At 46.1% G+C, this 12,013-nt stretch overlaps 1 protein-coding gene across 2 annotated transcripts in view; it reads right to left on the bottom strand.

The window, feature by feature from the left end:
• Positions 1 to 8,904, bottom strand: part of LOC143776952 (aldo-keto reductase family 1 member C1-like) — a 39,602-nt gene extending 30,698 nt beyond the window's left edge. Inside the window, exons 1-6 of one of the 2 annotated variants that reach the window (XM_077266824.1) lie at positions 8,716 to 8,902; positions 8,367 to 8,540; positions 8,178 to 8,294; positions 7,999 to 8,076; positions 7,757 to 7,879; positions 7,401 to 7,510 (exon numbers count right to left, since the gene is read on the bottom strand). In XM_077266824.1, coding sequence (XP_077122939.1) covers positions 7,401 to 7,510; positions 7,757 to 7,879; positions 7,999 to 8,076; positions 8,178 to 8,294; positions 8,367 to 8,540; positions 8,716 to 8,880 — 767 coding nt within the window. In that variant the 5' untranslated portion in view covers positions 8,881 to 8,902. Of the gene's footprint in view, positions 1 to 7,400; positions 7,511 to 7,756; positions 7,880 to 7,998; positions 8,077 to 8,177; positions 8,295 to 8,366; positions 8,541 to 8,715 lie in introns of both variants that reach the window. The other variant, XM_077266825.1, reaches the window with a different exon arrangement.
• Positions 8,905 to 12,013: the final 3,109 nt, after the last annotated feature.

Genomic DNA, 12,013 nt, shown 5'->3' with positions numbered 1-12,013 from the left:
TGAATGAGAGGGAGAGAGGTGGCACACCCAGGAGTCAAGACTGGCACACAAGCTGAAAGGGCAATATTACTCTCCCACTGTTTTTTTAGGTTTTTTTTTTTTTTCAGGGAGACTTTAGAAACCAAATAATATTAAAAAAAAAAAAAAAAAAAAAAAAAAAAAAATAGGCTTGCTATAGCCCACTGAATGAGAGATAGCACACACAGCAGTGGCACACAAGCCCTGACTGAGGCCAATATTTTTCTCCCACTGATTGATGTAGTGTTTTTGTGTTGAGGTAGATTTTAGAACACAAATCACGGAAAAAATAAATAGGCTTTCTATGGCCCACTCAGTGAGAGATGGCACACACAGGGATGGCACTGTAGCAGAAATGCCAATCTTAATCTCCCACAAAAAAAAAACAAAAAAAAAAAAAAAACTGTCCTACAATTACTATCTCCCTGCAGTAATGTAAGCCAGGTATGGCAGGCAGCAATAGGAGTGGACTGATGCACAAATTAAATAAAAAGTGTGGACAAACAGAAAAGATAGCTGTGCAGAAAGGAAGGAACAAGAGGATATGTGCTTTGAAAAAAGCAGTTGGTTTCCACAGTGGCGTACACACAGCAATACAGCTATCACGGAGCCTTCTAGGGCAGCCCAATGAGCTACAGCGCTGAGGGGAAAAAAAAAAAAAAATAGCTTCCACAGTCCCTGCACACCGAAGGTGGTGTTGGACAGTGGAAATCGCTGCAGCACAAGCGGTTTGGTGGTTAGTGGACCCTGCCTAACGCTCTCCCTGCTTCTGATGAAGCGGCAGCAACCTGTCCCTAAGCTCAGATCAGCAGCAGTAAGATGGCGGTCGGCGGGAACGCCCCTTTATAGCCCCTGTGACGCCGCAGACAGCAAGCCAATCACTGCAATGCCCTTCTCTAAGATGGTGGGGACCAGGATCTATGTCATCACGCTGCCCACACTCTGCGTTCACCTTCATTGGCTGAGAAATGGCGCTTTTCGCGTCATTGAAACGCGACTTTGGCGCGAAAGTCGCGTACCGCATGGCCGACAAGCACAGGGGTCGGATCGGGTTTCATGAGACGCCGACTTAGCCAAAAGTCGGCGACTTTTGAAAATGATCGACCCGTTTCGCTCAACCCTAGCTCCGATTAAATGGTCCGGAGCAACCCAAAACAGTAGCGTAATTCCCTTCAGAGACAGGGTACGGTTTAGGGCAGGAAGAACGAACTAGTATTAAAATTATACCCCATAAATGATTTTTAGGCAGTGTTTATAAAATATTTTACAAAGATGTTACAAATGAGACAATTGCAAATATGTACAAGGTAATTATGAAAATAAAAGGATTAAATGAAGAAAAGATAACACTCACATATTCTCAGATCATTGCATTGCAGGCAACCAGACATCCCAGCTCATTGGTCGTGCTGCTCAGGCCTCACAGGAAAAGACAAGAAGAAGGAGCTGGGGATCTGGCCACAAACTTAAGACCTACAGCTAGTGACATCACAGAAAGGGCTGGCTTTTCCAGATCCTCCTACCTTTCAGTCTGAGTACTTTGAATACAAATTGGTCTAATGCTTATAACTCCGTTCCAGTACATATCAGAATCATATCACACCCAGCATTCAGCTTGTATTAACATGAGCTTTCTTATGAGATCAAATATGTCCTATTATTTACAGAGCAATCCCTACTTCTTCCCCCGATGGAGTTAGACGACTGTGTTTAGAGTGATGGGTAGATGCTTCGATGGAGATCAAGAATATGTATTTATCATTCTACTATCCTAAATAGTTTGTCTAATATCTCACAATAACAGAACAAAGGACCGCATGGTTCTAGAAGTTTCTCTAACAGTTCCTGCTAGTACAAATTTCCCTTGCAGCTATGCCAGTCGTAAATACCTTTCGTCAATAAAACTCCCCCACAAGGCAAGCTCTTCTACACAGACAGATAGAAACACAGGGAAGGAAAGAGAAAAAGAGAGAGGGGGGGGGGGTTTAGCCCCCGCATGCTAGCAAGAAAACTAACTTATGATATTTCATACCATATCGTGACAAACGGCAATAAAAATTAGCAAAGCCCAGAAATTTCTGAAGGCTCTTCACAGATGTGGGCTGAATCCAGTCATGAATGGCTTGGACCTTAACAGGATCCATTTCTATAGACGAAGGAGAAAAAATAAACCCCAAAAAAGAGACCTTCTGAACTCCAAATAGGCACTTAGCCCCCTTCACAAATAGGGCATTATCACGAAGGATCTGCAATACCATCCTGACCTGCTTCACATGAGACTCCCAATCATCAGAAAAAATCAAAATATCATCCAAATACACAATCAAGAATTTATCAAGATAATTGCGGAAAATATCATGCATGAAGGACTGAAATACAGAAGGAGCATTAGAAAGCCCGAAAGGCATCACAAGGTATTCAAAATGGCCTTCGGTCGTATTAAATGCAGTTTTCCATTCGTCACCCTGTTTAATACGAACAAGATTATATGCCCCTCGAAGGTCAATCTTGGTAAACCAACTAGCCCCCTTAATCCGAGCAAACAAATCTGAAAGCAAAGGTAAAGGGTATTGGAATTTGACCGTGATCTTATTAAGAAGGCGATAATCAATACAGGGTCTCAAGGAGCCATCCTTTTTGGCAAGAAAAAAGGATCCCGCTCCCAATGGTGACGAAGACGGCCAAATATGCCCCTTCTCCAAAGACTCCTTCACATAGCTCCACATGGCAGCATGCTCTGGCACAGATAGATTGAAAAGTCGGCCCTTAGGGAACTTACAGCTAGGAATCAATTCAATAGCACAATCACAGTCCCTGTGTGGAGGAAGGGAACTGGACTTGGGCTCATCGAATACATCCTGGAAATCTGACAAAAATTCAGGAACATCAGAAGAGGGGGAAGAGGAAATTGACATCAAAGGAACGTCACTATGTACCCCTTGACAACCCCAACTAGTCACAGACATAGATTTCCAGTCCAGCACTGGATTGTGTACTTGTAACCATGGAAAACCCAATACAACAACATCATGTAAATTATGCAACACCAGAAAACGGCAATCTTCCTGATGTGCTGGAGCCATGCACATAGTCAGCTGAGTCCAATACTGAGTTTTATTCTTGGCCAACGGTGTAGCATCAATACCCCTCAAAGGAATAGGGCTCTGCAAAGGCTGCAAAGAAAAACCACAGCGCCTGGCGAATTCTAAGTCCATTAAGTTCAGGGCAGCACCTGAATCCACAAATGCCATGACAGAAAAGGATGACAATGAGCAAATCAGGGTAACAGACAGGAGAAATTTAGGCTGTACAGTACTGATGGTAACAGATCTAGCTACCCTCTTAATACGCTTAGGGCAAACAGAAATAGCATGAGCAGAATCACCACAGTAAAAACACAGCCCATTCTGACGTCTGTATCCCCTCTGTTCTGCTCTAGTCAAAATCCTATCACATTGCATAGGCTCAGGACTCTGTTCAGAGGACGCTGCCATATGGTGCACCACTTTGCGCTCGCGCAGGCGCCGATCAATCTGAATGGCTAGAGACATAGATTCGCTCAAACCAACCGGCGTGGGGAACCCCACCATAACATCCTTAAGGGCTTCAGAAAGACCCTTTCTGAAAATTGCTGCCAGAGCGTCCTCATTCCATTTAGTGAGCACAGACCATTTTCTAAATTTCTGGCAGTATAATTCTGCCGCTTCCTGACCCTGACACAGGGCCAACAAGGTTTTTTCCGCATGATCCACAGATTTAGGTTCGTCATACAATAATCCGAGCGATTGAAAAAATGCATCTACATTAAGCAATGCCGGATCCCCTGACTCAAGGGAGAATGCCCAGTCCTGAGGGTCACCACGCAGCAAAGAAATAACTATTTTTACTTGCTGAATGGGATCACCAGAGGAACGGGGTTTCAGAGCAAAAAACAATTTGCAGATATTTTTAAAGTTCAAAAACTTGGATCTATCCCCATAAAACAAATCTGGAGTAGGAATTCTAGGCTCTAAAACTGGAGTCTGAACAACATAATCTTGGATACTCTGTACTCTTGCAGCAAGCTGATCCACACGAGAAAACAAACCCTGAACATCCATGCCCGCATCCAAATCCTGAATCACCCAGAGATTAAGAGGAAGGAAAAAGACAAAACAGACTAAAGAAAAAAAAAAATGGCTCAGAACTCTTTTTCTTTTCCTTCTTTTGAGATGCATTCAACTCATTTTTGGCCAGTTGTACTGTTATGGACTGGTGATTTAGGAACGACATGCGACTAGCTCTGAGCAGGTGGTAACTATACGGACCGCAGTTCCTGATCTTAACACAACACTAGAAGTAGCCGTGGGATGTTCCTGTCACTCCCTGGACACCTCGTCACAGCCGGAGAACTAGCTACCCCTAAAGGTAGAAACAGGAAAGCTATCTTGCCTCAGAGAGAATCCCCAAAGGATAGACAGCTCCCCACAAATAATGACTGTGAGTGGAGAAGGAAATGACATATGTAGCGCCCCCACTGCCGCAGGGCCGAGGGGTACCCGGTACCGGGCCTCTGAGTCTCTGCTCTGGGGTTGTCACGGTGGCTAGACCCGGTCCGTGACCCTGCTGAGGGGCATACAGTAATAGATGTGGATGGTGGTAGTGGTGCGGTGTAGTGCCGGTCGCAATTAATAACGAGGACACAAGGTTGCAGTCTCTTTACCTCTTTACTGAAAGCTTCTGGGTCCTCAGTCCGGAATACGGTTAACCGGGCTGCGCAAGTCCGGCCGGTCCGATGGCACCTCCAGAGTTCCCGTTGCAGGTGGAAATCTGTGCCTTCCTTCTAGCTCTTGTGTGTTGTGGTCCTCCCCTGCTGTGCTTACGGGATAGTCCCCACAACTGTTGTGTCTGTTCCTTGTGTTCCCTCACAACAACTCAATTCTGATGTTCTTCTTATTCTCGTCCCCCAGATCTTATGGTAGGACGCACCCATATGACGGGAAGGCTCAGAGCTCTTCCGGGACCCTAGAGTCGCCCCTCTCCAAAGGTTTCCCCCTATGTCTGCGTAGGTGATGTAGGTGAGACAGCCAGCCTATAGCTCTCTGTCCTGCCATTGGTTTGAAGTAATGCCTAGAGCTCTGTACTTCCTCGGCGTTCCGGCCACCGGTTATTTACGCCTCAGTAGGATGTTGCCTCGGTCTAACAGCACGACTCCTACTGGTATTTCTCCCTGTTGCGTTGATCTCGTTTCTCACTCAGCACAATAAATCTCGCTTCTTGTCCTTTCTTAGGGCACCGCCGCTATGAAGTGCAGGCGCGGTCCCGTAGCTTTCTCTCTGATTGCCAGGCCTCTGTCAGGATCCCACCCCTGACAGGGACCCTACCGAATCTTCCCCTACAACACCCTCTGCCACAAGGTGTTGCCTGGTTCCAACCCAGTCAGCGTTCTCTCTAACTTCCTGCCTAACCCCCAGTTTTGCCAGACTGTGAGGAGTGGCCTAATGAATAGTGCCCTTAGCTCCCCCTGGAGGCCAGACTGTGAAATGTATTGGTGTCTGTGATACCTGGTCAGAAGAACTCCTTCAGTGCCATCAGACGTAACATAGCCCCCCTTAGCGGCGGAGCCACAGTACTGCAACGACCAGGACTCTGGGGCGCTGCACATACATAGAATGAAACAAGATTTAGCAAAGGAGGCCACTTCTAGCTAGATAGATAGTACAGGATAGAACACTGTGCGGTCAGTAATAAAAACTAGAAAAAGTCCACCGCAGAGAAATGCAAAAATCTCCACACCTGACTAAAGGTGTGGAGGGCAAAATCTGCTGCCCAGAGCTTCCAGCTTAGCTGAATAGATCCATACTGATAAGCTGGACAAATGAGCAAAACATAGAATGTGCTGAACAATAAAGTCCACAACAAGAGGACTGCAAAAGGACAAGCAAGGACTTATCTTTGCTGAACAGGTCAGGGTGTCAGGGAAATCCAAAAGAGCCGTGACTCCAAGCAGGAACAATTGACAACTGGCATTGATTGAGGGATAAGGCCAGACTAAAATAGCCGAGCCAGAAAGACGATCAGTGGAAGCAGCTGCTGATGCTAAATCCAAGAAGCAGCCATACCACTCAAAACCACCGGAGGGAGCCCAAGAGCAGAACTCACAAAAGTGCTACTTACAACCACCGGAGGGAGCCCAAGAGCGGAATTCACAACAGGTCCTAGAGGGAGAAGGATAACGCTCCATAACAGAGATGCAAAAATTAAGAAGGCGCTAGAGCTAAATGCATAGACCTTCTACAACCAGATCCAGGATGATTGTCTGTCACACCTGACACACCGGTGACAGCAGTATTATAGCTAGCGGTGTGTCATCCCTCATTTCACAATATAGGTAAGAACCTGCGGGGACATGGTGGGGTCTCTATATATCAGCCTTGATCTGATTTTGGCTGCAGGCCTATTACATAATACTTATACTTTCTCCACTACTTTATATTTGTCTTGGAGGTTTACATAAGAACTACACACTTTTATCATTAAAATTAAAATGCCCATGTGATATGATGTGATTGCCCATAATGCATTCCACCTGATCCTATCTCTGTATTGTCTCTATTACTGAGCTATATATATTATTGTGGTAATATGTACTAATATTCTATTTATAATCCTGTAATAAACTTATACTTTTTATATATTACACGTTTGGACGTATTGCTCCATTTTCTCTCTGCATTGCTCTAATTCCTGCACTGTCAATTTCCACATTGGTATAGGCATCTTGTGCAGCCATTTTTTATTATGGTATCTGTTTTGTTCTTTATTTTTCTTGCACCATAGTTACATTCTTGTACATAGGGGCAGTATTATAGTAGTTATATTCTTGTACATAGGGGCAGTATTATAGTAGTTATATTCTTGTATATAGGGGCAGTATTATAGTAGTTATATTCTTGTACATAGGGGCAATATTATAGTAGTTATATTCTTGTGCATTGGAGCAGTATTATAGTAATTATATTATTATACATAGGAGCAGTATTATAGTAGTTATATTCTTGTACATAGGGGCAGTATTATAGTAGTTATATTCTTGTACATAGGGGGCAGTATTATAGTAGTTATATTCTTGTACATAGGAGCAGTATTATAGTAGTTATATTCTTGTACATAGGGGGCAGTATTATAGTAGTTATATTCTTGTACATAGGGGCAGTATTATAGTAGTTATATTCTTGTACATAGGAGCAGTATTATAGTGGTTGTATTCTTGTTCATAGGGGGCAGTATTATAGTGGTTGTATTCTTGTACATAGGGGGCAGTATTATTGCAATAATATTATTATATTTGCCTTTTTTCTTGGACCTCATCACATGTAGTAAAACAATGTTCTTGTTCTTACCAGCCCTCTATTCTGCTGGACCCCAGTACACTGAATCCGACCAGCACGATATCATGAGATTTGCAGAACTCCAGTAATTTGCTCTGATTGAGGAATATGTGACATTCCACCTGGGCAGAGATATAATGGCTCATTACTATATATAACAGTGCAGATAATATGACTTTTTTAAAGAACATTTCACTGTAAACAACATATTGACGGCAAAATATTACAGCAATATGGCTGCTTATTTTCCAGAAACAGCACCACAACTGTCTATGGGTTATATCTGGCATTGCAATACCACACAACCTGTAAGGAAGATTGGCACTTTTTCTAATTTTTTAGGATATTTATGTGTGATTGATATGTACCTGGTTACACACTGGTTTGTACTTGAGTCCTGGCATGTTGAGAATCCGCTCCAGTTGCCGGCGGTTAAAATTGGAGACTCCGATGGATCGGACGAGGCCGGCGTCTCTGCACGCTTCCATAGCCTAGAGGTTATGGTAAGATAATTAGAGAGATGTTCCATCCGAAAATGGGAATCTTACCCCGTACGGTGGAGGAGAAGTCATTCTGCCTGAAGTCACCCATAATCGTTCATAAAACTTACCTTCCATGTTTCTCGGATATCTGTGTTATGAAAAACCAATTTCCCATTTTCGTCTCTGGGAAAGAGATCATCTCCTGGCTGAAGGGGGAAAGAAAAAAAAAAGAGTTCACATATAATTAAGGTCTTCTGCTCTGATCTGATTGGGAGCCACGGTGGATCCCACACACATATCCACAAACCTTAAACTCTACTGGGGAGTGGATCAGGAAGAGATCCATGTAATCCAGCTGCAGATCCTTCAGAGATTTCTCCAGCCCGAGTCGGACCCTTTCAGGAGTGTGGTTATTATTCCAAAGCTGCAGAATAAATTAAAAACTCGTATCAGCTCGTCATTGTCACCTAGTGAAAAGAATATTTTGATTGGTCACCTTCCCAGTGTAAAATATGTCTTCCCTCTTCACAGTCCCATCCGCAATCTTTGATCTAATGGCTTGGCCGATCTGGACCTCATTCCCGTATAAAAAGGCGCAGTCGATGTGGCGGTATCCAGTGTCAATGGTGACCTTGGTGCACTCAACGACCAGTTCTTTGGTGTACTTAGCCTAATAAGATGTAATTTTTTATAAATCTTATTGTTTCCCTGTGGGGTAAATGGAACATGGGGTGATGGCACGGTGTCCCAAATAGGGAAACACTGCGGTGGCGAGAGACCAGCAGTAATGCAGCTTTGCTTTGGATTCAGTGGAGCAGCCGCTACTTTATGTCTGATGCACTCACCGTGTTCGCCCCAGTGCCAAATCCGATCACTGGCATTTTATTCCCATCGTTCAGCACCACGTAGGAGTCCGGCTTCAGAACCATGGTGTAATGTGTCCCAGTGTCTCGCAGTGCACAAGGTGCTGCCTGTATTTTGTCTAGTGCTTCCCCAACCATACAGCTCATCCTATAGGTTAGTGAAGGCGGACGCCTATTTGGCAGGGATTCTGCATTGCTTAGTAGCTACATAAAAACGTGATGGGAAAAATGAAGTGAGATGTCACGGGGAAACTGCAGAAGGCTGTGCCTTTCTGATTGTTTAACAAGAAGTACTGTAAATAAGAAAAAAAAACATAAAGCATGAGAGAATCTGCCGTTAAAGGGGAAAAGTTTCCTCCTGATCCCCTATAAGCATCATACTGGAACAACATGATCCAGTCCAATCAGACCGGATCACCAACCAGAATCACATGTGTCAATCATAAACTTTACTGTAATGATACCTGATAGAAGTCGAGTTCCTGCTGCTACACAGGGGGAATCTCGAACCATGTGCACTGCAGTCTCCCATTCTCCTCCAGCCACAGTGGAGACTGCTCAGCAGAGACGTCGGTCCCAGCGTCTTGCTCTGGCAGATACTGTGCGCTTGGTTACTGCTGCCTTTCCAGGCTTCTGCCTTTGTAGCCAGTACTGATCAGCGGCGAGCAGGCGTTTCAGGGACTAAGTCCTGCTTTTCCCATACTGAGCATGCCCACAGGACGATCTCTCATTGGAGGTCGGGGGTCACACGCTCAGGTCCTGTAGCAGCTCCTATTGGACCATTAGGAAGGTCCTTGAGAGCTACAGCTATAAAAGGTTCTCTTGGCCGCACGGCCATGCACTAGTATTAACTTGATAACGTGTGTGTGTATATGAATGTCGGTCGATGGATGAAAGCTCCTTAATCATTCCCATTCCTAGTGATGATGACTGCTCGCGAATAGTGGAAGCTACCTAGTGCCTGACAGTTCTACTTGCACACTTAGCACACGTTTCTGTGTCTATTCGCAATGCCCGCCTGTATGGCACTGTGATGAGGGAACAGTCACCATCTTGGATACGGGGCATACTAACAGAGATTGTCATGACTCCATTTTGCCTCCTGGTCACAGATCTGCAGGGATGAGCGCTCCTGACCCCACCCTTTTCCCCTGGCTGAATAAAGTTCCTTTTAGTATGGTAATGGAATTAAGCTCAGTGTAGCAGGCAGAAGGTACTTCAAAGCTCAATGATGAAGCCACAACAGCAGAGGACAAGGAGGCACCTGGGGGCTCAATTAAAGCACGCATGTCAAGTGGCCACAAGATACACTTCTATTGTGGCCTTTCAGTCGAACCGTCTCCAACATGGAATCATGAATTATGGACACATCGTCGGAGGTACAGGCTCATAAAAAATATCCTCATGGCCCTGAGGAAATTGCGCATCTGACAATGCAACTCCCGGGTCCATGGGAGTTCTGGAACCTGAGATATAGAAATCAGCCTCCCACAGCAACCGAATGGGTCCAGGTTTGATCCCTATGTGACTGGCAGAACAAACCTCATGCGCTGATACGCCCGTGTATTGGTCCGATCACCCTGAGAGCAGTTATCCCATTTATTAGATATTGGAATAAATCTTGCAGGGAAGCTGAGGGGTTGAGATTGCTAGCCCACCCAGTTACAGGGGGAGGGACACGGAAGGTTTAAGAGCTGAGGACACTTGAAGAGTGACACACACACAGAAGAAGATGACTAACTGAGGAACTACGAAAGAAGGCAGGCCAGTCAGAGGGGGGCAAGCACAAGCTTTCTGGGGGCTGCCCGGCAACTAAGCTGTCTACCTGTGGAGCGTAGAGCCCCCCGACTTCCACAAGCGACCTTCAACCTGGTAAATTGACCTCCAGCTTTATTCCTTTAAGCCTTGTATTATTCTTGTTATATTTTACTCTGACTGTAACTCTTGATATATTTTTACTGTATATTTCTTGTAATTACCTAATGCGCCCTTAAGGCAATTAAATCATAAATTAATTTTGGGCTGATCCTTTTACTCTGATTGCGAATCTTAGAATACCCAGGTAACAGTGCAGTCTCACCGGCAGTCATTTGCTCTAGGTGCAGTTCCCTTATTGACCTGAGAGGCAAAGGGGGCGCCGGAGAGCTGTGCCTGGGTAGTTACATCATGGATTGGTGACGTGGGAGGAACCGGGTTTCCTTCACATTGGTGGCAGCGGTGGGATCAGAGTAATAGTGTGCGTGGGACCCCTACTCCCAGACACTAAAGACTACCAGCGGTAACTTTCACTGCTGGGGTTCTTAAGGTCAGCCCAGCACTAGAAGGTCAGAGTGTAGATATAATAAGTTGTGTGCAAGGTCAGGGTTACAGCTGTGTCAGTAACCAGAGGTTCCAAAGATGGCGGATGACACCAGGAGTGCGGTGAGGGCGCAGGCCAGTGCTATGGTCTATGAGGAGGTGGTGGTGGATGGTACCGTTCCAGGCGAGGGGGAGCTCAGCCAGGACTCCCCAAGGAGCCAGCCACCCGTGCTTAGTCCTGCAAGGGTCTACCCACCACTTACCCGTCCCAGCCTGTCCACATCAGAGGCCCTTGTTGCAGTGGCAGTGGCACGTCTCGAGGCGGGTAATGAAGACGCTTATGTGAGACTCATGGCAGCTGCAGAGAAAGCAGCGGAGGCTGAGCGTGAAGAACGCCGTGAAGCAGCGGAGCGTGCAGAGAAAGCAGCGGAGGCCAAGCATGCAGAGCGCCGTGAACCAGCGGAGCAAGCAGAGGCAGAGAGGGCAGCAGAGTGCCAGCACCGACTGGAGATGGCTCAACACGGGCTCCCGCTGGGCGCTCCAGAACCACCAGAGTCCAGGGCTTCCAAAGTCCGGGCCGAGGACTTCCCTCTGCTTGAGAAGGATGGAGGCCTGGATTCCTTCTTGCTGGCCTTTGAAAGGACCTGCCTTCAACACCGTCTGGCCCCGGATCAGTGGGCAAGATACCTGACCCCCTGTTTGAGGGGTAAGTCCCTGGAAGTTTTGGGGGACTTACCTGCCGGGGCGAAGCAGGACTACAGCAGCATCAAGCGGGCCCTGATCCAGCACTACAACCTCACCCCGGAGTCCTACCTCAAGAAGTTCCGGAGTCCGCAGCGGGGCCTAAAGGACACCTGGACCGACCACATGCGGGTGTTGCCGAGAGCTGCAGAGCACTGGACCTCGGGTCTACCACTCACCACCCGCCAGGAGGTCCAGGAACTGTTCGTCACAGAGCAGTTCTTGTGGAACTACCCAGAGG

The sequence above is a fragment of the Ranitomeya variabilis genome, chromosome 5, assembly GCF_051348905.1.
Source record: "Ranitomeya variabilis isolate aRanVar5 chromosome 5, aRanVar5.hap1, whole genome shotgun sequence".
Classification (NCBI taxonomy): domain Eukaryota; kingdom Metazoa; phylum Chordata; class Amphibia; order Anura; family Dendrobatidae; genus Ranitomeya; species Ranitomeya variabilis.
Note: the sequence above shows the minus strand (reverse complement) of the source record. Positions and strands in the feature narration are given on the sequence as shown.